This window comes from Medicago sativa, chromosome 1, assembly GCF_051527215.1.
Source record: "Medicago sativa cultivar Bolivia chromosome 1, Bolivia_mono, whole genome shotgun sequence".
NCBI lineage: Eukaryota > Viridiplantae > Streptophyta > Magnoliopsida > Fabales > Fabaceae > Medicago > Medicago sativa.
This window is the reverse complement of record NC_140749.1, coordinates 34,689,439-34,714,768: the sequence shown is the minus strand read 5'-3', so window position 1 is coordinate 34,714,768 and position 25,330 is coordinate 34,689,439. Positions and strand designations below refer to the sequence as shown.

Sequence of the window (25,330 nt, the reverse complement as noted above, 5' to 3'; positions counted from 1 at the left end):
GATATTCTTAAAACTTATGAGACAGCGTCTGGACAAGAAATTAACTTATCAATGTCTAAAGTGTTTTTCAGTCGCAATATGAATGGGGCGGCGCAGGAGGATTTGTCACGCATTATTGGTGTCCGACATGTGATGGGTACCGGAAAGTATTTGGGTTTACCTTCGACGATTGGTCGAGATAAGAGGTCCGTTTTTTCTTTTATTAAGGATCGTATTTGGAAATGAATAAATGCATGGAGGGGATGAGCATTATCGAAGGCGGACAAGGAAGTTATGATCAAATCTGTGTTACAATCTATTCCTTCTTACATAATGAGTATTTATCTTCTGCCGAATTAAAATTCTAGATGATATTGAGAAGATGATCAATGCATTTTGGTGGGGAGGAAGGAGTAACAACCGAGGGATTAAATGGATGGCATGGGAACGCATGGCATGCCCCAAAGAATTTGGTGGAATGGGGTTTCGGAATTTCAAAGCTTTTAATCTCGCTATGGTTGCTAAGCAAGGATGGAGCTTTCTGTCTAAACCTGAATCACTGGTTGCTAGAGTCTTTAAATCGAGGTACTTTCCCCATTCTTCTTTTTCAGGTGCTAAACTCGGATATAACCCGAGCTTTACTTGGAGGAGTATTTGGAATTCGCGTCAGTTACTTTTATATGGATGTAGATGGACAATTGGAACTGGGCAGCAGGTCAGCGTGATGAATGATCCATGGGTTCGAGGTACTCATGGAAACTGGATTCAATCCCCACAAGGTTGTGGTGTCCATAGTTTGCGTGTGTCTGATTTGATAATTGACGAGGAACGGGTTTGGGATATTGATAAGCTTGAATCTTTGTTTCCAGATAGTATGGTGCAAGCTATTCTCGACACACCACTATTTGCGGAAGTTCATAATGATAGAATAGCGTGGATGATGGAAAGTAGTGGGAGGTATACTGTTAAGACTAGTTATAAACTGGCTATGATGGAGTTGTTACATACTGAACGATTTCATGTTGAAGGAGAATGGCATAGAATCTGGAAGGTGAACTCCCCTCATAAAGCACGTAATTTGTTATGAAGGATCTGCAGGGGGTGTGTTCCGACGCGTCTCCGACTACAATCACGACATGTACAATCTGAGGTGTTATGTCCGTGGTGTGATACGACTGTTGAGGATGATTGGCATGCTTTTGTGGGTTGTACAGTGGCGCGTGAGAGTTGGTATTGGGCAGGGCTTTCGACTGTGCTGCAATCACGAGTTGGCACTGCAAGTAGTTTGGCAGATTTTATTTTTGACATATGTTGTTCCGAAAATCGAGACGCTGCTGGTCGGGTGGCTTTACTTCTTTGGCAAATTTGGGCTGCACGTAATGACGTCATTTGGAATGATGCTCATCACACTTCAACAAGCATTGGGAGGACAGCACTAGATGCGTGGTAGCAATGGCAGGAGGTTCATAAATAACCCTCATCATCGGTTGTGCAACACGGGCAGAATATAGTGCAAGCTAACAACTCAGTTTGGGAGAAACCGCGTGAGACGTGGTTAAAGTGCAATGTGGATGCCGTGTTTCATGACCGTCAACATATTACATCATTCGCGTGTTGTGTTAGAGACTCCCGTGGGCAATTCATTCAGGCTCAAACGAAATGGCAACGAGCAAATATGACAGTTTTGGAGGGGGAGGCGGTAGCCTTACTCGATGCCATTCACTTTGCTGTTGGGAACAGATGGGACCGGGTTGTCTTCGAGTCCGACTCAGCTACTCTAGTGCAAGCACTATCGTCTCCGGGCCATGGTGATTCGGAATTTTATGCTATTGTTTCTAGTATTATTTTTCAGTTATCTTTACATTCCAACTTCGAGGTGAAGTTTGTTAGGAGACGAGCGAACATGGTTGCTCATAGCTTAGCTAGGGCGGCCTGTTCATGGGCTAGTCACCGTATCTTTGATTATTATCCTTCTTGTATTGAACATTGGTTGATTAATGATAATAGTTAACTTTGTTTTGGTCAAAATATATATATATATATATATATATATATATATATATATATATATATATATGTTCCAATATCATAGGATCTTATTATGTGTAATTTTTTTGTTTTGTTAGCAAAGTGTCCTTGGATTGAAGATAAATTTTTATTAGTTTAAAATATTGATCCATCTATATAATTATTTCTCCAACAATTTTTTAAGGGAGAAGATTCATTTAATTTATAAATAAATTAATGTATATGAAATTTTGTAAAGGATCTATTTTGGGAAAAAGAATTGATTCTAAAGAGATAGTTAGTCACCTATGAAGTAATAACTTTCCAATCTAATTAGAGTTAAGGCTTTTTTTATATAAGGTTAATTATGTTTTAGGTCCCTATAAATAGGCGTGTTTCCAACATTAATCCCTACTTAAATTTTATTAAATTTTTAGTCCCCAACGTTTTTTTCGTTAGGAAAATAGGTCTTCGCTGTTAATTGCTGCTGATTGAGCAAACGGTGAATCATACATGAATGCCACATCTGACTTTTTTTTGTTGGGTTAACTATGTTTTTAGTCCCTATAAAATTGAGGCATTTTTTTTGTTTAGTCCTTACTTAATTTTAATAGTTATTTTAGTCCTTACAGAAATACTATGCACTCAGTATTAGATGCTTTTATATATTCATTTGCCCTTATGTTAATTTGTTGGATATGTGTTTGAACTTTGAAGCTCTACTTTAGTGAAGTCATATTTCATTTGTCTTAGATGCTTCTTTTGTCTTGTGTCCTTGACTTTTGGGTGGATTACTTTTTCCTTGCAATTTTAATTTATTCTTCTTTGTCCTTTTTGCCCAATCAATTTGATGACAAGTATTTTTCCAGTACATGTTTAAGTTGTGGGAATAAGAAAATAACAAATATTATTATGATAAGAATAGGACAGAGGTTAATGAGATCCATCTTCAAGTGTTCATTTCAATAAGGAGGTGAAAACTCATATGAGGATTGTCCTTCATGGTAAAGAGAAGCTTCTGTTTTGACAGTTATTAATTTTATTGTATCATTAGGTATGACAATGCCATATATTGGAAATTTCGTCTTCACTAAGGTCCGTCCTTAGTCACCTAATTGCAACAATTGGATTATCTTCATTGCAACCTCCAACACGTTCATTGTGTTGGGGTTGAAGGGGTGAATTTAGTCTCACATTGCTTAGAGATATGGCTTTTGTAGTGTTTATAAAGCATGGGAATCTCTCACTTTGCAATTTGATTTTATAGGGATAAATTTGGTCCAGTTTTAAATCGAAGACTTTTATTTTTATGTCCCAATCGAAAGTTTAGAAAAGGTCTATTTCCTCTAACTCTTTATTCACTTTAATTAATACTTTTTTTATTTTATTTCATTCTTAGATATATTTATGTGCAGGCTGAAAATTAGAGTACAAGAGTTCATTTTATCATTATAGTTGTTTAAAGCCCTTAAGGTTGGGACTTGGAGTAATGTCGATAACACCATTTCGGTTGATTCATTTTGTCACAAACCATTCAGTAAAACAGACTTATGTTGTGACGGAGGCAAAAGGATATAACAATTGCTAAGAAAGTTTGATTGTCCAGTTTCAAGGTAATGAAGAGTTGAAACTTGACACATTCAGAGAGGCATATCTTTCAAGTCCAAGAAAATATTGTCTAGGATGATTGAAGAATCGGCATTTCATTGATATTTATTTAGTGACATATAGTTTACGGCCATATGAAAAATATAAGTTGAATTCTTGTATGCAAATATGCAATTGCAGCCATAGCTAGTTTTGAGAAAATAAGAGTCACACAATTCGGTGGAAGCGCAAATAGGTTCGCAAGTACCAGTTCATGAAAATTCGTCATGAAAATCACTTAAGAAAGAACTGACGAACCAATCACTAAACTAAAATTAAAACAATTGAAACTATATTATATGGCTGGCACATTTTTGATCATCAAATGCACAAGATCAAATATGAACTAAAATTAAAACAATTGAAACTATATTTAATCTTGTTCATTTGATAACTAAAAATGTGTCATCAATATAATTGCAGCCATATGTGTGACTCTGTTGAATATGCTCCTCCTTTATTTATAACATAGTTTCCATTCCATTTTTCTTAAATATCTGATGTGGGACTATTAGTATATCTCAATGTTTTCAATACCTCTGTATTATGGTTTAAATCCCTCTCATAGTGCTTATAATCTACATGGGCAGGTTCTGCAAATTCATAACTCCATTTCTGTCGTGTACAAAAGGCAAATGGCATCATTCATTCTTCTTGCAAGCATGATTTGTTGACCCTTGAAGAACTGGCAGCATCAGAGTTCTGGTTAAAGAGATCATAATATGTTGACCCTTGGGCAATAGAGTTATGAATTAAACCAACCTTAAACTAACCCTCACAACCCGAGTTTTGGTTAAAGAGAAGCTTTCAAAGAGTGCCGATCACCGCAAACCAAAATAGCATACCCGACTATGTATAAACCCACACATGCCGAATTCTTCAAGAGTTGCAAACCGCGTCCCCAAATTTGTACCACGTACCGAAGCGAAATACGAACCGTTGCTTAAATGTATATGAAAATTTACAAATTTTAATCAATTAATTGAAAGAAACTACAAGAACTCCAGAACTTTATCCAAAACTACTGTATCCAAAATTGGGTCAAATAAGGAGAAGAATAGTGGCAGCTACCCACTTTATTCAAAGTGAAAGATTAATTAGCATTTAACAGCAAATGTATTGATTTCTGCTCGACACACTTCAATCTTTACACAAACCATTAATGGCATTCATTCACAAGAATCATAAGATATATACATAGATGTGTAAAGTTGCTGATTCTATTCAAAATCATGATACCTTCCAAATATATTTGAAGCATCAACATCAAAATAATCATACTTGACTAAAATAAAAATTGAGATTTTTTAAGCCTGGTCTAAAATTTGATAACTAAATAATGACATGGTATTGTAAAGCTGGAAAATGACCATTGTTGAAAAGGTGTAAGTTCAAAATCAGTTTTCTTTTTTTATAAAATAAATAAATCCGATATGAATCTTATGACTTCTCATTCAAACTATTTCTTCTATCATCATTTAATAAAAACTTAACGTTAATATCATATGGCTGGAATAGTCATGATTTATTATCCAATGGATGTTTGGAGCGATTAAAGAGGAAGGAAGAGGTATAAGTGTATTCCATTACTGTAGTTCAACAAAAGTCCCACATCGAAAGTGTGTAGACAATATAGACATAGATGTACCTTATAAAAGAGTATTGTGCATTACCATTGTTAACAGCACATTCGGGGACCCAAGCTTTATAGTTGAGTTGTCCCATGAATATTTGTAGTATATACTCGTCATTGTTTAGGGGAGTTACTTTTCCCACCCTATGCCTTTCCTTGTGTGCCCTATTTTTTTCCCAAAATACCCTTCGTCCGGATTATCTATTCCGAACCAGTTCCGGAATACATATTCCGGATTTATTCGTGTAGTTTGACACCATTCACCCTGATGGTTGATGATACCAGTTATAAAAATAGTGGTCCGGATTATATAATCCGAAACGTTAGAGATATTTCGGATTATATAATCCGAAACATGTAAATCACCCCGTTGAAAGTCAACAAAAGGGGGGGGGGTGAACGACAGTTCCGGATTATATAATCCGGAAAGCGTTAAATATGTCCGGGGTTTATAATCCGGAGTGCATCAGTTCAGAGGCAGAAGTCATCTGTTTTGGCTGAGCCTCTGTTTTAGAGCAAATTCAGTCAATGTTTTTGGCCTTTGACCATACGCAAACCAGAAAATCAAATTATAACATCAAAATTAACAACATAATATAATTTTTAAACTTTAATAAAATATCAAAATTATCCAAATGGTACATAACATAATTATCCAAAATATTCAAACAATAAAATTACATAAAATTATCAGTCCCTAATAACTACACCTCTGCTACCACCGTTGCCACCACCTCTGCCACCACCTCTGCCACCACCCCTGCCACCCTCAGTAGCTTTCCGACGACGGTAAACTTTGGCATCATGCACCTCTCTCAAGGCATCCTCCAAATGCTGCCATTCCTCACTCCCTTTCGGCACCAGACCGCTTCTCATCACAGCATAGATGTGGTCTCTGATGCGGCTCATCCTACCGCTAAGCTGTAAGTACGCAAGGTCTCCATCATCTTGAGCAGCTCGGGCATCAAGGACCTCACGCTCTGGTGGCTGTGGCACCGGTACCGGCATGTCTGTAAGAATCATGCGTGGATGAGACACCTGGTAAAACCAGTCGATGTATCCATCTGCTACCTCCACACCATGAACTACAACCTGTCCCAACTCCTGAGGTGTCAGCGCATAATCAAGTGCACGCTGAAATCGGTTTGTGATCTCCGCCAAGTTAACATCAACAGGTGCACTCTGAACAGGATGTCTCGGTATGGTCTGAACCCACCCAAACTGGCGAAGCACCCTCTCCGGCAGGTATCTCACCATGCGCTCTCCGCATCTCAGCCATCCAGAGTAAAGGCTGACCCGCTCAAATGGACGTGTCTGACGGTGCTCTCCATATGGAGCCATGACAACCCTCGTCAAATCCAGCGCATCTAGATAGCTCTTGTACTGGTCCACTGTGCCTAAACCATGCAGTGGCACAAAAAGCATCGCGCGTGGATACAAATTCTCCACATATCCCTCCTAGACATCCATGCTGGCCATACCTATGAAGTGATGAAACACCCAAGCCTGCACCAAAGACATCCACATATAAATATACAAACCATATACACTTAAATTAAAAAAAAAATAAAACATAGTTCTTAATTTATACCTGCAGCAAACTCAGGTATCCTGCCACCTGACTGGTGTTCCAACGTGCAGCATTGTTGAGCTCCTTATACAACTGAGTTAGTGCCGCAGCTCCGCACGAAAAACCAGCACAAATATCAAGGTCTCTGAAGTACTTCAGGTAGACAACATGGACATTCCACTGGCTTTTGTCACTGAAGATCGTGATGCTCACAGAGTACAGCAAATATATGCGGACAGCCTGGTCCCGCAACCTCTCCACCTCCTCAGTCACACCATACTCCTCCACCAAATCCCTCTGCTCCTTCAACCGCTCCTTGAATATCCTCTCCAAGTAGTTAAATCTGCAATGTGCACCTTTGGTCTTCTCGATCTCTTTGAGTGCATCACCCATATCAGACCCCAAGTACTCCACCATCCATTCCACTGCCTCGTCCCGTGTTATGGACCCGTGGGATAGGAGCATGCCGTCAATGGGGATATGCAGCAAAGCGGCCACATCATCAAGTGTGACCGTCATCTCCCCAAACGGAAGGTGGAAGCTGGAAGTCTCCTCGTGCCACCTCTCCACGAAAGCACATATCAGCCCATGATCAATAATCGTGTAGCTCGTATCCTGGAGCCAACCAAGGCCTGTGCGACGCAATCTGCTCTCCCACCACCGTGCAGCCATGATAGGTCTGGTATCATCATCATGCATCGCCTCCATCTTCTTTCCGTTGTTGATGCATTTTAATTTTCCACGCCACTGCATATATTTAAAATTAATAAAGTGAGTTTAAACAGTACATAAACAGGCAGTTCCAAATATAAATCTTATATAAGGTGAGTTTAACAGTGCATACCACGCCATCAGCCACCTTCCTGGCCACGTGCACATGATACCCCCACATCAGGTCAGTCTGGTGTGGGCCACCGGGATAGTCCTGTAGTGGCTCAGGGTCCACCACCTTCTCCTTCTTCTTTCGCCTTTGTTGTGGCTCGGCATCTTCCATCTCCTGGTCCATACCCTGTAGCTCCTCCTCAAGCTCCTGCTCCTCCATATGCTGCAATTCCACATCAGCATCAGCCTGCTCCTGCTCCTACTCCATATACTGTTGATGCTCGACATCAGGCTCGACGTCAGCATGGCGTCCTCTACCACCCCGACGCCTCGGACGAAGACCACCTTCCTCCTGCATCCGTCGAGAACGCTCTCTCCTATGGGAAGCATGCCCTGCCTCTCTTACGCGTCGGGTATTTGATGTTGAATCTTCTGTAACATTCAAATTAGGGTAATCAACAATAACAATCAAACAGCACAAAACAGAAACAAAACAACGTTCTGGGTTACTCCGGATTTCGTAATCCGGAGAAGCAACAACCTAGTCCGGAAAACGAAATCGGGATTTCATTCGAACGAAATTCAAAAAAAAAAAATACGAACTAATTGAACTTGCTTGTGTAGAGAAATCGAACTTACCTTCCATGATGCTTGACAAGGGTTGAAATGCGGTGTTTTTGAGCAAGAAAACTCCAAATTTGGTCAAGATTTTTGGTGTCCGGATTTTGGGATAATGTAGAGAGAGAGAGAGAGAGAGAGAGAGAGAGAGAGAGAGAGAGAGAGAGAGAAGTGAAACTGTAAAACTGTAAAAATGGGGGGTGAAGTTCCTTTTATACCTCGCAACTGTCCGGATTATATAATCCGGAGGTTTTACCTATATTTCGGATTACATAATCCAGAGGGTATGTTTGTAGTTTGCGTAGGGCGCGCGAGGAGGCCATAGGGTGGGAAAAGTAATACTCATTGTTTAGACGATAGTATTGGAGATTTTAAGTGGATTCATTTTTTGAATGCCTTAATTGCATCATCACATAAAATCTTCTTCAACTATTGTTGCCGAGTAATGATGGTGTATAATAAAATCATTTATAAATCATTATAAATAAAAACTTTATACTGTCTCTGCGAGTTTAGCTCAGTTGGTAGAGACATTGCATAACTTATGCAGGGTCTGGACCCCACTTTTTTACATTTAATTGTGTGAGTTTTAGTCACTATGCTACTAGACAAAAAAAAACTTTATAGCAAAGAAAATGTTAAACATACTCTCTTTCACACAATTAATTAATTTTCAATTTTGTGAGAAGTGAGGTATTAAAAAGAGAGTGTTCTATTATTCCTCCATATTCAGAGACACAAATGGATAAGACCTAAACAATTGTAACAATTGAAGATAATTTTTTGTTAGTTTTACATATTTATCCATCTATTTAAGTATTTTTTAGTTTTACATATTTATCCATCTATTTAAGTATTTTTTTTTCAACAATTTTTTTCTGTTGAAAGAAAATGCATTTGTGTTTTAAATTTAAAGGGTCTTGCTAACAAGTGTCCTGTTACGGATTCAAAAATATAAATAATTGATAAGTTTTATGTAGAAAAAATTACTTTTTAAAGTTTTAATACATTGAATGTATCATTCTTAAGACAAAGTTTCTTTTTAAACTTCTAAACAAGTGTCTTGAGGCACTTTTTAGCATATCCCAAATTTAAATATGGGTGTTTTTGTAAACAAATAGTTAGTGTTTTTGAAATTATATTGAGGGGTATTTATTTAGGGACAAAGTATTGATTCTAAAGAATCTTATAGTAAATCGCGGATGAAGTAGTATCTTTACAACCCAATTAGAGGTAACGCTTTTATTTAATATAATTCTTTGTTTTGTTAAAAAAAATGACATGATTTAAATGAAGACGGTTGCACAAAAAGTGCTACACTACCTCCGTTTTTAAACATAAAACCCCCTTAAATAAATCACAAAAATTAAACTAACTGGCTGTCGTATTAAATCGTTAACAAACATCATACAAATTACAGTCACGACCTGTGATTTATTATACACATACATATAATATCAATGATTGGTTTATATGTTAATAAGTGGCGGAGCTACTGCTACATATGCTCTTCCTGTGTCGGCATGTGCCTCCACTAATAATTTAATTCTAGTATATAATTAATGGTGTTAAGCCTACTTCATGCCCCTATTAGTTAGTAAAAAAAAACTAATATTATCAAAGTAAAATTAGTCAAATTACTTAATATCTCAATTATTGATAAATTGATCAATTAATCATAATAGGGTTAAATACGTTTTTGGTCCTTATAAAATTGAAAACTTATAAGTTTAATCCTTACTTAATTTTAATAGCTTTTTTAGTCCTAACAAAAAAAATTACTTATAATTTTAGTCCCTGTTAAAAATTATCCTTAAGCTCTTAAATTTTTCAACGATTTTTTTGAGACAAGTTTAGAACACTATGAAAGGTTTATTTACTAAAATTTAGAATTTTCTAACATGAAACGAATTAAATATGAATTTTTTAAAACGACAAAAGTTAAAGATAAAAGGTAACAAAATCTGGATGTAGAAATCAAATTTTGCGATAATTTTTTGCGGAGGAACTTTTAGAAATGTTCTAAACACGTCTGCAAATAATTGTTCAAAAAATTAAGAGTTTAAGCATAAATTAAATAAATTTGATTTGAGTAGGGACTAATACTCAGTGCAGGAAAAAAATAGGGACTAAAAGAACTATTAAAATTAAGTAAGGACTAAACTTAAAAGGTCTCAATTTTATAAGGACTAAAAACATATTTAACCCATCATAATATATATTCTCCGCGAATTTAACTCAATTGGTAGGGATGTTGCATAATATTTGTTGGGGGCGGTGTTCAAACCTCAGACAACCCACTTTTCCACATTTAAAATTCATAATATATATTTCTTGTGTTACGAGTGATTCATTTGTAATAAAATTTTGTTTCAAATTAAATGATCATTTCAATTTTTAATGCAATCTTATTTACTTTTTCTAATTGTACACTAATAATTGCACTATTCTCAAGTATGGGTGGAAATATGTCAGACCGGCCTACAACCTAACCTACATCATGTCAGGCCGGACTTTTTTGTTTAATAGAGAAGGCCAAAACTTTTTTAGAACCCTTTTACCTAAAAAAGGTCAAGCTACAACCAGAGAAAATGTCTCTTAGGCCTACATGACCAACCTATTAAGTACATACAAATAACATGTAATGTCGAGCTCATACTCGCCTATTCCACTTTGTATTTATATAACCGTAAATATGTTAATATTTGATAAGAGTAATTTTGTAAAAATATTATTATTTCTCTTTTATTTATATATTATTGTAAGGTGCTTATTTTACTTTCATCTTAAACAATCTCAAATAATATGTATTTATTTTTCTTTTTGGTAAAATAACATTTTTAGTATTATAGTATATGAATATTGCCACCACAATCTAAATTTTGTTACTAGTTAATATTTATGATCACTTTACTCTCTTACCCTATGTGATGACTTAAAAACTTTAGAAGAACCAGATAACTGGTCCAGAGTATTACCTTACATGTCCCGACATGTATTTCAATTAATTTGGACCAATCACATTTTAAGATTTTTTTGTTCACTTGTCTTAATTTTAAGGGTTGTGTTAACCAGTGCCCCCGGGGCACTAGTTAAGAAAGTTAAAAATAGATTTTTTTTTATTAAAGACAACAACTTTTTGACTTTTCTAAAGTGAAACATTCCACTTTTCATCATTTCCCAATGCAAAGTTTCCATATTAATCTCCTTATCTAGTGTCGCGACACTAGTTAACATTTCCCTTATATCTAGTGTCGCGACACTAGTTAACATTTCCCTTATTTTAGTTAATTTTCTCGACATATGTGTGTTTGAACCTCTACTTTAGTGGAGTCATATTTCATCTGTCTTAAAGCATCCATATTAAGAGGGTCTTAAACATTTACGACTCAGTACCTATTATGTACCCCTATTGAGGAGAATTTTTTTTGGGATTCTATAAGACCCAGGATCTCAAGAAAGCATCTCATTCTTAAGTGAGACCTACAATATTTTCCATTAAATTAATCATTCTTGCACACATTTTTTTAGTAATAAGTGAGACACATACTTTTTTAATATTAAAAATGCTTAGATATATAACTTGTTCATGTAAGTTCACGCATGTTTTGTTTTCGTCCATGTATGTTTTTTTGCTCTAAAACAAACCCTAATGTTTTGATTTTCGTCCCTCATGTCAGCATCTATTACAAAAACACTGATGTGTTAAAAGGCGGCGACATGGGTTGTTTGACGTGGCAAAACAGGCTTATGTGTCCTTCCAAACAAGATTACATAGACCAAAACCAAAAACGAAAAGTTAAAGAGAGACGAAATTAAAAATCACAAATTTACAATATATGAATTACAAACCCTTGTTGTTTCCATCTTCTTCTTCTCTTTGTTTGTCCTCTTCCTCTCTCTGTCATATTCTTCTTGCATGAACTTGTACATTATTTCTTTGCATTCGATTGTTGTAACTCATTATGTTTCATTTGCGGACAGCAACAATACAAAATTGGAACCAAAGTGACACTTCCAACATTGTTACAACAACAACAACAACGCCTTATCCCACTAAGTGGGGTCGGCTACATGGATCAAATGCCGCCATAATGTTCTATCAAAGACCATATTTGGATCCAACTCATTGACCTCTAAATCTTTTCTAATGGTTTCTCTAATAGTTTTCTTAGGTCTTCCTCTACCTCTTTTAACCTGACTCTCCTCCATTTGATCTACTCTTCTTACCACGGCGTCTACGGGTCTTCTCTCTACATGTCCAAACCATCTAAGCCTATTTTCTACCAACTTTTCTACTATAGGTGCTACCCCCACTCTCTCTCTAATGATGTCATTCCTAATCCTATCATGTCTAGTCTTACCACTCATCCAACGCAACATCCTCATCTCCGCTACGCTTACTTTACTCTCGTGTTGGCTCTTAACCGCCCAACACTCCGTACCATACAACATTGCCGGTCTGACTGCTGTCCGATAGAACTTTCCTTTCAGCTTAAGTGGTACTTTCTTATCGCACAAAACACCTGAGGCTCTTCTCCATTTCAACCACCCAGCTTGAATACGATGATGTACATCAGCTTCTATTTCTCCGTCATTTTGTACTATGGACCCAAGATATCTAAACCGTGTAACTTGGGGTATGATATGATCTCCAACTTTCACCTCTAAGGTAGACCCACTTCTCCTTTTACTGAAGTTACATTCCATATATTCCGTCTTGTTTCTACTCAGGCGGAAACCGTACGCTTCTAAGGCTTGCCTCCAAGTCTCTAGCCTCCCGTTTAACTCCTCCCTCGACTCACCAAGCAAGACTACATCATCTGCAAAAAGCATACATCTCGGTGCTAACTCTTGGATGTGTTCCGTCAGTACATCCAAAACTAAAGTAAAAAGATAAGGACTTAGGGTTGACCCTTGGTGCAGTCCTATTGTTATGGGAAAATCTCCGGTATCCCCATCCTGCGTCCTCACACTAGTCGAAGCCCCCTCATACATATCCTGGATAGCTCTAATATAGGCAATCCTCACCCCTTTCTTCTCCAGGGCTTTCCACAAAATCTCTCTAGGTACTCTATCATACGCCTTCTCCAAATCAATGAAAACTAAGTGCAAGTCTTTTTTATCCGTCCGATATCGCTCCATCACGCGTCGAAGTAAGTAGATCGCTTCCATAGTCGACCTCCCAGGCATAAAACCAAATTGGTTATCCGTAACGTGAGTCTCTTTTCTTAGTCTTCGCTCAATTACCCTTTCCCATAACTTCATGGTATGACTCATTAGCTTAATTCCCCTATAATTCGCGCAATCTTGTATATCCCCCTTGTTCTTATAGATTGGAATTAAGGTGCTTCTTCTCCACTCGTCCGGCATTTTCTTCGTCCTCATAATCTCGTTGAAAAGTTTTGTGAGCCACCCAATTCCTCTATCGCCAAGACTTTTCCACACTTCGATAGGTATGTTGTCCGGCCCAACTGCCTTGCCATTAGTCATCCTTTTCAACGCTTCTTTCACCTCGTGCTCCTGAATCCGACGATAATAGTTATAGTTTCGGTCCTCCTCTCTGATGTCTAACCTGTTAGAGTCTGGTAAGATCTCATATCCTTCGTTAAATAAGTTGTGGAAATACTTCTTCCATCTATCCTTAATATCTCTCTCTTGCACCAAAACTATACCCTCTTCATCCTTAATACACTTCACTTGGTCCAGGTCTCTTGTCTTTCGTTCTCGTCCCTTCGCAAGCTTGTATATAGATTTCTCCCCCTCCTTGGTACCTAAAGATTGGTATAATCCTTCAAATGCTTGAGTTCTCGCTTCGCTCACCGCCTTCTTAGCCTCTTTCCTAGCTATCTTATATTTATCCCAAGTTTCGGCATTTTTACACTTAGACCAATCTCTAAAACAATCTCTCTTGATCCGAACTTTACTCTGAACACTGTCATTCCACCACCAAGATTCTTTACCCCTAGGTCCAAAACCTCTAGATTCTCCCAATGTCTCTTTTGCCACCTTCTTAATCTCATGAGCCATCCTCTCCCACATATCATTAGCGCTTCCATGTGGTTGCCTCAAACCTCCCTCTAATATCTTGTGTTGGAATATCCTTTGTTTGTCACCCTTTAAATGCCACCACTTGATTCGCGGAGCCCCGCTACGGTCTCTTCTCTTTGCCCTCCTCTTAACCCTTACATCCATCACCATTACTCTATGTTGGGTAGTTAAGCCCTCTCCCGGTATGACTTTACAGTCTAAACAGATCTTCCTGTCTGTTTTCCTAATGAGAAAGAAATCGATCTGAGAACAAGAGGCCCCACTCTTGTAAGTGATGAGATGCTCCTCTCTTTTCCTAAAACACGTATTTGCTATTGTAAGATCAAAAGCCGATGAAAAATCTAAGATGGAATTTCCCTCCGCATTTACCTCCCCGAGACCATACCCCCCATGCACGCCCTCGAAACCTCTCGAAACCCTCCCTACATGCCCATTCAAATCCCCTCCTAGAAAAATCTTTTCTCCTAATGGAATATCCTGAATTAATCCTTCTAGCTCCTCCCAAAACTTTACTTTAAGGTGTTCTTCTAGTCCTACCTGAGGTGCATAAGCGCTAATTACGTTAAAGGTGTCTTGTTCCACTACACACTTTAAGGCTATAATCCGATCTCCTATCCTTTTAACATCCACAATATCTTTCTTCCACTCCTTATCCACAATGATGCCTACCCCATTTCTCGATCTAACTTCGCCCGTGTACCAAAGCTTAAATCCTGAACTATCTAATTCTCTCGCCTTTTTCCCCACCCACTTAGTTTCTTGTAGGCACATAAAGTTAATCCTCCTCCTAGTCATAGTGTCTACTACTTCCATAGATTTACCCGTAAGAGTACCTATATTCCAAGTTCCAAAACGAATCCTACTCTCATGAACTAGCTTCTTTACCCGCACCCGTTCACGAAGATGTGGGAACCCTTGCTTATTTTTCACTACATCCAGGCGGCGATGCAGCGGCCCTTGCTCATTTGACACTGTACTCGAGCCATACAGCGCGTTGCTTCCGGGCAACGACCTAGCATTCACACTATTTCGTATTTGGTCCATGTCATAGAGATTCGACAAAGTTTTACGTTGGCTGTCGAGGCCTAACACAACCCTCTCCATTTCACCAAAAAAATTAGTTGAATACCAAAACCATAAATTGTGCATTGAAAACTAGCTATGTTTTCAAACACTATGCAGAGGAAGAATAAGAGAATGGAAAACCTCAAAGGCTAATGGCAAGAAAACATAACTTAAACCACCATAAGATTAAAACAAACCAGTTACATGATGCATCTGAGATTAGAAATTTGTGCAAGATTTGTACACGTGGGACCCATTTAAGTATCTTAAAACGGGTTCTCCATTGTGGTTGCTCTAATGCTTCTTTTGTTTTGCGTCCTTGAATTTTTGGTAAATTAATTTCTCCTTGCAATTTTATTCTTTTGTCCTTTTTTTTCCAATCAATTTGATGACAAGTATTTTCCTAATACACGTTTTTGTTGCCAGCCTAAGGATTTGACAACATTACTTCTGAAAAAAGTGTTTGAAACAACTAACATGGTTAAAACCAATGGCCAAAAATTGGAATCAAGTGCTCAAGTATTCATAAACTTCTTTATTAATAAGTTACAAACATAAAATTCACATATTCTAGGGTAATTACAATTATTTACCTTTAAAAAAGAAAAAATTATACACCCGCACATCGCGCCGGTCCAAGACTAGTTCCAATGTAGATTTGGGAAGATGTGGCTATGGACGTCATCACAAGCATGCCACTTTCACATGGCTTTATTGTCAATTTTTGTTATTGATCGTTTGTTGAAATATGCACATTTCACGGATTTGAAGTCTTATTATACTAGCTCTCAGGTTGCGGTTGTTGAACCCTTCATGCATTCTGCGGTGAAATTTCATGGTATTCCTCAAAGCATCATTGTCGATTGTGACAAGATGTTTGCAAGTCGTTTTTTGTAACAACTTTTTTAGTTAAGCGGCACAACTCTGACCATAGGCACCTCTTATCATCCTCAAATGGATGGTTAGTCAAAAGCGCGTGAAAAATATTTAGAATTATACTTATGTTGCTTCACATGGTCGGACACCAAGTCCTTGTCTCGGCTGTTGTCTTGGGCCTAATATTGGTATAATACGTCGTTATAGAGTAGTATTTCTATGACACCGTTCGACGATGCCTACGGAAGGGACCCCACTGGTCTTACCCGTTATGTACCAATGCCTTGAACCCCCCAAACCTGCAATTGTTGTTGACTTAGAGAGATACAATTCTGCAGCAACTCAAGCTGAACCTGTCCAAAGTTCACGTCTTCATGAATAAATTTACTGATAAGAATTTTACATTGGAGAATGAATCATAGTTTGGGTCTTAAGTAATTTGGGCCTTATCCTGTTGTGGTCAGGATTGGATGTGTGGCTTACTAACTTCAATTGCGTTCGAGTGCTAAGATAAAACCTGTTTTTCATGTGTCTCTTCTTAAACCTTGTAAGCATGATCTTTCTATTGGCTATCTATCATTACCCCGGCTGCAGCAAAATGAACATGGACCACTGTCCGTGCCTTTACGGATTTTGCAACATCGCACAGTCCCTAGAACCGGTCGATTGATCAAGCCAGTCCTTTTGCAGTGTGATGGACTCACGAAGGCAGAGGCTACATGGGACAACAGATTGACATTACAATTTACAAGCTGATTATCCATCTCTTAATGGGAAAGGTAATGTTATGTTGCAAAGAAGATGGCAGCAGATCCGAATGATCCGGAAAGGAGAGCAAGTAGAAGGCCAAGAGATAGCTTGTCAATGATTGGTATCTCACTTGCTCTCCAGCCGTCTAATAATGGCTTCGCCTTTGATTGTGATCCTTCAGTTCCACTATTACTCATTGTTTTCCACTAACTTCTCATTGTCACTAGTGAGTTCTTCAAATCCGGCTCTGCTGATGCTAACCTCTGCAACATTACAGACAAGAACAATTTAAAGGACTGATATTAATAATTATTAATACTAACAAGGACTGATATTAATAATTATTTAAAGGAGTTATATCTTTATCATAAGTTGAATTCTTCAAAAAAAAAAAATAACATAAGATGAACTAAGTTTGTGTATTTCAGTTGCAAGAAGGAATTGAAGCAAATGTGATAGTTTACTATTATATGAAAAACATAAGTTGAATTCTTGTATGCAATTTTGCAGCCATAGTTTGTTTTGAGAAAATAAAAGAGTCACAAAATTCGGTGGAAGCGCAAATAGGTTCCCATGAAATTTGTCTTGAAATTCACTTAAGTAAGAACTGACGAACTAATCACTTGGTGACAGAAAAATTGTGCCATCAATACAAATGCAAAGGTGACTCTTTCACTGTGAGTATATGAAATAATATGCTCCTCCATAGTTTCCTTTCCATTTTTCTTAAATATGTGATGTGAGACTATTTGTATATCTCAATATTTTCAATACCTCTGTATTCCAATTATATTTCCTCGAGTCCCTCTCATAGTGCTTATAATCTACATGGGCAGGTTCTGCAAATTCATACCTCATTTTCTCTCGTCTACAAAAGGCAAATGGCATCATTCATGCTTCTTGCAACCATAATTTGTTGACCCTTGGGCTTGAGGGAGATAGAGTTATGAATTAAACCAACCTTAAATTAACCCTCACAACCCGAGTTTTTGTTAAAGAGGAGCTCTCATAGCGTATCCACCTAACGTAAACCCAAATAGCGTACCCGACTATATATACCCCCACACATACTGAATTCTTCGAGAGTTACGAACCACACGTACCCAAATTCGTTCCACGTACCGAAGCGAAATACAAACCGTGTGACTAAATGTATATGAAAATTTACGAATTTTAATCAATGAATTGAAATAAACTACAAGAAGTCTGAATATTATCTAGTTGTATCCAAAATTAAGGAGAAGAATAGTGAAAGATTAATTAGCACTTAACAACAAATGTATTGATTTGTGCAGGCCTCCACCATATGAATTCTCTGATGTGTAGACTACAATAAAACGTTGACCATTGTCTATACAAAATCATGATACCTTTCAACTATATTTGAACATCAACATCACAATAATAATACTTGACAAAAATAAAAAATTGAGATTTTTTAAGCCTGGTCTAAAATTTGATAACTAGTTAATGAATTGGTATTGTAAAGCTGGAAAATGACCATTGTTGAAAAGGGTTTAAGTTCAAAATCAATTTTCAATTCTGATATGAAACTTATGATTTCTCATTCAAACTATTTCTTCTATCATCATTTAATAAAAACTTAACATTAATATCATATGGCGGCAATAGTAATGATTTGCTATCAAATGTAGTTCGCAAGTCCCACATCGAAAGTGGGTAGACAACATGGACATACATGTACCTATAAAATAGGAATGTATACTATTGTTTAAACTCATATTCTAGGACCCATGTTTAACGCTGGAGTTGTCCTGTGAATTTTAGTGGTATATGGTCATTGTTCGGTGATATGGTTTGGAGCTATTCTAAATCAATGCATATTTTAATGCCTTTTGGGGTTTAGAATTGCTTCCACTGATATCAGCTGAATAATGACAACATATATTTAAACAGTTTAAATAAATAGAAATATTTGCATGTTGTATGTCTTTATTATAAATGTGAAATGTTAAGCATACTTACTTTATAACCCTATGAACTTGGGTTATTTCTACAAATTATTTATTTCTAATTTTTTTTAAGGGAAATGTTAACCAATGCCCTCGGGGCACTGGTTAAAGAAATATAAATATAAAAGGAAATATTGTATTGGAAATTGTGCGTTCTACACAAGGGGTACACCTCCATCCTCTTCCTCATGAATTTACTTTATTGGAATATCCGAGGTATTGGCAATTTTGACTCTAAAATTGCTTTACGTAATTTATCTTTGTCTCATTCTCCTGGTATTATTTTTATTGCGGAGCCTATGATTCTTTTTGATGATGTTCCTTTGTGGTACTGGCATAGTATTGGTGTTTCAAATTATTGTTTGAATGTTAGAGGAAATTTGCAGCCGAATTTATGGGCACTTTGGGGCAAGGTCACTCTCCCTACGGTTTTGTTTGTGTCGGATCAATGCATAGTCTTACAAGTGTCTTGTCAAAATTCTCTTGTATATATTGCTGCGGTTTATGCTAGTAATTTTTATTTGAAGCGTCGGCAACTTTGGGCAGACTTGTCTCATCTCCAAGGGCGCTTTCCCGGTCCTTGGTTATTTATTGGTGACTTTAATGCGGTGTTGGGTGCTCATGAGAAGCGTGGTCGTCGGCCTCCTCCATCTTTATCTTGTCTGGATTTTCTGAATTGGTCTAATGCAAATTTATTAAATCATCTCAGCACGTTGGGTACTTTTTATACTTGGTCCAATGGCAGGCTTGGTTCGGAAAATGTGGCACTTCGCCTTGATAGGGCTATCTGTAATGTGGAATGGATTAATTTTTGGCGCAGAACGTCTTGTTCGGCCTTAGTGAGGCATCAATCGGATCATCATCCTCTCTTATTGACGGCTGAGTTGTCTACAGCACATAGTGGCGGCACTTTTAAATTTTTTAAAACTTGGACTTCCCATGCTGATTGTCGTAGGCTTCTTGTTGAGAATTGGACAATGAGGTTCCGGGGGCATGGTATGTCTCGGCTACAGGCCAAGCTCAAGCACATGAAAAATATTTATTCTCATTGGAACCGTACGGTCTTCGGTGACGTTGACAGACAAGTTCGTTTGGCAGTGGATGAAGTGAATAGAATTCAACAAATTATTGACACTGATGGTTTTTCGCACCAGCTTTATATGCAAGATATTGAGGCTCAATTTATTCTAACCAAAGCTTTGCATTATCAAGAGGAGCTTTGGAAGGAAAAAGCTAGAAACCAGCGGTTTATACATGGGGATAGAAATACAGCTTATTTTCACAGAGTAGCAAGAATCCGGGCTTCAAAGAATTCTATTTCTTTTTTGCAAGATGGTGACAGAATGCTTACTGACCCTGAGGACATTGAGGTACACGTGGTTAATTATTTCAAGTCCATTTTTACTGTTCCTAATAACTGTACGCAGAATAATTTGATTGAGGAGACTATCCCATCGATGGTATCGGATGATGATAACCAGCAGCTGATGCGTGTTCCTCAATTTGAGGAGATTAGGAATGCGGTGTTTTCCCTTAACGGGGATGGTGCCCCGGGTCCTGATGGGTTTGGAGGACTTTTCTATCAGACCTATTGGGACATTGTTGGTACGGATTTAATCCAGTCGGTTCAGGAGTTTTTTATTACTGATGCTCTTCCTGCAAATATTAATAACAATTTGATTGTGCTTATTCCAAAGGTGCCAGGGCCGAGAGTGATCGGAGACTATCGCCCTATTGCTCTAGCCAATTTTCAGTTTAAAGTTATCACTAAAATCCTTGCAGACAGATTGGCACCCATTGCTATGCGGATTGTTTCAACTGAGCAACGTGGGTTTATTCGGGATCGTAATATTTATGAATGTGTGATTATTGCATAGGAAGCTATTAATTTACTTGACAAGCATCAATATGGAGGTAATGTAGCTTTAAAGGTCGATATTGCGAAGGCTTTTGACACTTTAGACTGGAATTTTTTGCTTAATGTTCTTAGGGCCTTCGGTTTTGCTGAGACTTTTGTGAATTGGATTCTAGCTATATTGAATTCAGCTCGGCTGTCTGTGTTGGTTAATGGTAAGGCTGTGGGTTTCTTCTCTTGCACTAGAGGGGTTCGACAAGGGGATCCATTATCTCCTCTCTTATTCTGCTTGGCCGAAGATGTCTTGAGTAGGTCCATCTCTTTGGCGGTAGCATCAAGGAGGCTGCATCCTATGGCTTATTGCCGTGGGGTTTCTCTTCCTACGCACATATTATATGCTGATGATGTTATGATTTTTTGTACAGGAACTAAGCGTAATATTCGTGTGCTTCTAAATATTTTCCATAGATATTCTGAGGTGTCCGGACAAATTATTAATAATGCTAAAAGCCGATTGTACACTGGTGCTATGAATTCAACGCGTGCTCAGATGATTTCAGACATGTTAGGTTTCACTGTGGGACACGTTCCTTTCCTGTATTTGGGGTGTCCAATTTTTCAAGGCAAGCCAAAAGTTGTTCCCTTTCAAATGATTGCCGACAGGATAAAGACTAAGCTTTCTTCATGGAAGGGTTCCCTTCTTTCTATCATGGGACGAGTTCAGCTGGTTAAATCTATTATCCATGGAATGTTACTCTACTCTTTTCATGTTTATATGTGGCCACGTCGTCTGCTTCGATTCTTGGACACCTGGATTAAAAATTTTATCTGGAGCGGAGATGTTCTTTCTAGGAAGTTATGCACGGTTTCTTGGAAGTGTATCAGTCGACCATGGGCGGAAGGTGGGTTAGATTTGAAGCCGACAAGTTTAATTAATGAAGCGGCAATGTTAGAATTAGCATGGAAGCTTATCTCCACAGACTCGCAATGGGCATACATCATGAAGCGTAGATTTTTTTCCAATGGTAAACCTCTTAACCACTATTTTAAATCTTCTGTTTGGTCTGGTATTAAAACTCACATAGGTACGGTGCTTGATAACTCTTTGTGGATTGTGGGCACGGGTGAGAATATTTCTCTATGGAATGACAATTGGCTTGGTACCTCTCTTGTTGGTTTATTTAATGTTGATCCTTTCTTTCATGCTGGTTTCACTAGTAAAGTGTCGGATATTATTGTTGATGGAGGGTGGAATTTGCCACCATCTCTTATGACTGCGGTTGTGACTGACAAGCTTCCTTCAATTTCTTTACCTTGTGATCCTCTACCGGACACTTTTGTTTGGTCACACTCCGCTGATGGTAAATTGTCTTTGAAATTGGCGATTGATTTTCTGAAGCCGACAGCTCCAAAGTTGCCTTGGGCGGATCTGATTTGGAAGGGGTGCATTCCCCCTTCTCACTCCTTTACTTTTTGGCGATTATTGCATGGTAAAATGCCTACGGATGAAAATCTTAGAGCGCGGGGCTGTGTAATTGTTTCAGCTTGTTGCTTTTGCTTGCAAATGGATGAAATGTCTGAACATCTATTTCTTCAGTGCCCTTTTGCAACTGATCTCTGGTCTTGGCTTGGTGGTAAACTTAATTGTTCCATAGACTGTACTTCAGCTCTCTCTCTTCTGTCTTGCCTTCCTGCTCATTGTTCTTCGCAGACAGCTGATATTTTCCTAGCATCAGTTATACATACGGTGCATACTATTTGGCTTGCTAGAAATAGCATGCGGTTCTCTTCGCAAGTTACAACCTTTTATTCTGCCAAGGTTCGCATTCATTCCTGGGTGGCTTTATCTGGTAATACCTCAACTGGAAAATGTTTGCCATCTGACTCTCAGCTTTTGGATGTTTTTTCGGTTGATGCTCATTGTCGTACCGTAAAAGAAATCATCCCGGTGTTGTGGAAAGCTCCCTCTTCTCCATGGCTGAAGGTTAACACTGATGGTTCCGTCATTGCTGGGCATGCAGCTTGTGGAGGTCTTTTTCGGGACTCTAGGGGCTCTTTTCTTGGCGCCTTCTGTTGTAACATTGGGGAGGCATCGGTTTATTATTCCGAAGTTCTTGCTATCATTTTAGCCATGGAGCATGCTTCTGCTCATGGGTGGCGACAGTTATGGTTGGAGAGTGATTCCACTAGTGCTTTGCTAATTTTTTCTAATCCTTCATTAGTGCCAGTTATGCTTCGAAACAGATGGCATAATGCCCGTAGTTTGGGTATTCAGGTTATTTCTTCTCACATTTTTCGTGAAGGTAATTGTTGTGCGGATAGGTTAGCAAATATGGGTCATTTTTTGCAGGGATCTGTTTGGTTAGATGTATTACCTGCTGCGTTGTATCTTGATTTCTTTCGGGAAAGGGTAGGCTTACCTAATTACAGATTTCCTTAGGGATTTGTAGTCTGCTGTTTGTATTGTTTCTTTATTTTCTGAGGGTTTTGGCCTAGTCCCCCCTCTTCTTGTACAGTTTTTACTTTTTTTTAATAAAATGTTAGAGTTTGGCGGCATAGGATGGAGGTTTCCCGGGGTGCCAACCTAGTTGGGATGTCGGTGTTTCCTCTTGATGCTTGTCCAATCTCCTCGCTTAGCAAAAAAAAAAAAATTGTGCGTTCTACTTTTTCAAAGTTAAAAAAATGTTTTTTTCAAACTTTTTTTTCTACTTTTAGTTCCTTAACTAGTGCTCTGGGGGCACCGGTTAACAAGATCCTTTTTTTAATGAAAGTATATTTATTAAAGATAGAGATGTCAAATCAAATTGGTCACTCCGGCCACCTCGCTCTGGTAGGCCAGCTCGTATAAATTGATCAAAATGGGTCAACTCACTTGATTTGTGGGCCATCAAAATTGAGCTCAACCTAATTCGTAGTGGGCTACACGGTCCAAAAATTTGTTCATTAATATTCTCACTTGATTGGTTCATTGAATTATTATAAGTTGATATATATCCATAAATTTCCATAACATATGTTCATAAAAGGAATTTGTTTACCGTTCACCATAGTGTTATACCCTAATTTTGGACCTAAAAATATTTGTCCAATTCTTCTTTTCTTGCATTATAAGTCATTTGATATGTCTTTGATCAATTGCATCTTTCTCTGCATTTTATTTCAATATTATTTGCAAAATTCACGTAAAAGGGTATTTTAGTCATTTCCTGCATTCAATTCATTTTAATCTTTGAAAATTGTTTGAGTCTTTTAAATTGGTTTGTATAAGCCCTTGTTTCAATCTCATGTCAGAATTCATTCCAAAAAATATCAGTTGAATCATTTTTTTTAGTCAGTTTAGCCCCTAGGGGCATTTTAGTCATTTATCATGTTAAAATTTCTTTCAATCTTTAAAAATTTGTTTGGGTCTTGTCAAATAGTATGAATAAGTTTTCATTTCAATTCTATGTCAAAATCCATTTTAAAATTGCATTTGAAGTCGTTTTGAGTCAGTTTTGCCCCTAGGGGCATTTTAGTCTTTTCATGTGTTAAAACCCTGTTTAAATTCTAAAATTTGTCTCTGAGTCTTTTAATTTGTTTGAATAAGCTCTTGCTTTAATCCCCTGTTAAAAATCATTTTAAAATTGCATTTGAGTCGTTTTTAGTCGTTTTAAGCCCTAGGGGCGTTTTGGTCATTTCACATAATATCTCTGATTCGTTTTAATCTGCTTTGTTGTTTTTAATCGTCTCGCTTTACGTTAATTTTCAATTTACTTTTTCCATTCAATTTTAGTTTAATTTTCATTTTTAGTCCGCGCACTTTTGTTATTTACGTTTTAATCCCTTTTAAGTGTGTTAGAGTCCAAGTGCCATGTGTCCAAATGTTATTGGTTCTTAAAAGTTTGTTACAAGTCAAGTGCCACATGTCTCTATCCTATTGGTCCAAGGTCAATGACTTAGCCTATATAAGTCAAAGTCTTAGTCAAAATTAGATAATTCAATGATTATTTCACAAAATACCAAAAAATCACAAAAATCTTTTTTCTCTCTTTTCCCTCTTTTCTTCCATCACGTAACCGTTTTCCACCACGACCATAACCTCTCACCACCACATCAACCACCCTAACAACCTTTTCCTCCACCACTCCTCCTCCCTAACAAACCATTCCACCACCACAACAACCTCTTTCTTCCCATTTCACCACCAATCCTCACGTATTCATCATCATTCCATCAATATCCATCATCATCAACCTCCAATCCATTGATTCACTCACAACAAATCTTCATGGAAACGGAGTCAAGTTCGTAGAAAAGAAGAAACCGAATTCGAAACCGTCACCGGAAGATCACAGTAGCATCGGATCCATTCAACAACGGCGAATTCGAACAAGATCGAAGCGGAGCAACACAGAATCGCAGCAAGGCGTGTGAATCAAAGGGAATTGAAGCAGATCAGAACGCAACCGCACGGTACCGAAACGGATTAGCAAAGATTGAACCAC

General features: G+C 37.8%; 1 protein-coding gene and 1 pseudogene across 1 annotated transcript; both read left to right on the top strand.

Moving 5' to 3' along the window:
• Positions 1 to 415: 415 nt before the first annotated feature.
• On the top strand, positions 416 to 3,093 carry LOC146954561 (uncharacterized). Its single transcript, XM_085745040.1, is given in 6 exon segments — positions 416 to 564; positions 670 to 943; positions 1,050 to 1,174; positions 1,264 to 1,555; positions 1,628 to 1,931; positions 3,041 to 3,093. Coding segments are annotated over 6 exon segments (1,197 nt in total).
• A 16,086-nt stretch (positions 3,094 to 19,179) lies between these two features.
• On the top strand, positions 19,180 to 23,490 carry LOC146954560 (uncharacterized; annotated as a pseudogene).
• The last annotated feature ends 1,840 nt before the right edge of the window (positions 23,491 to 25,330 follow it).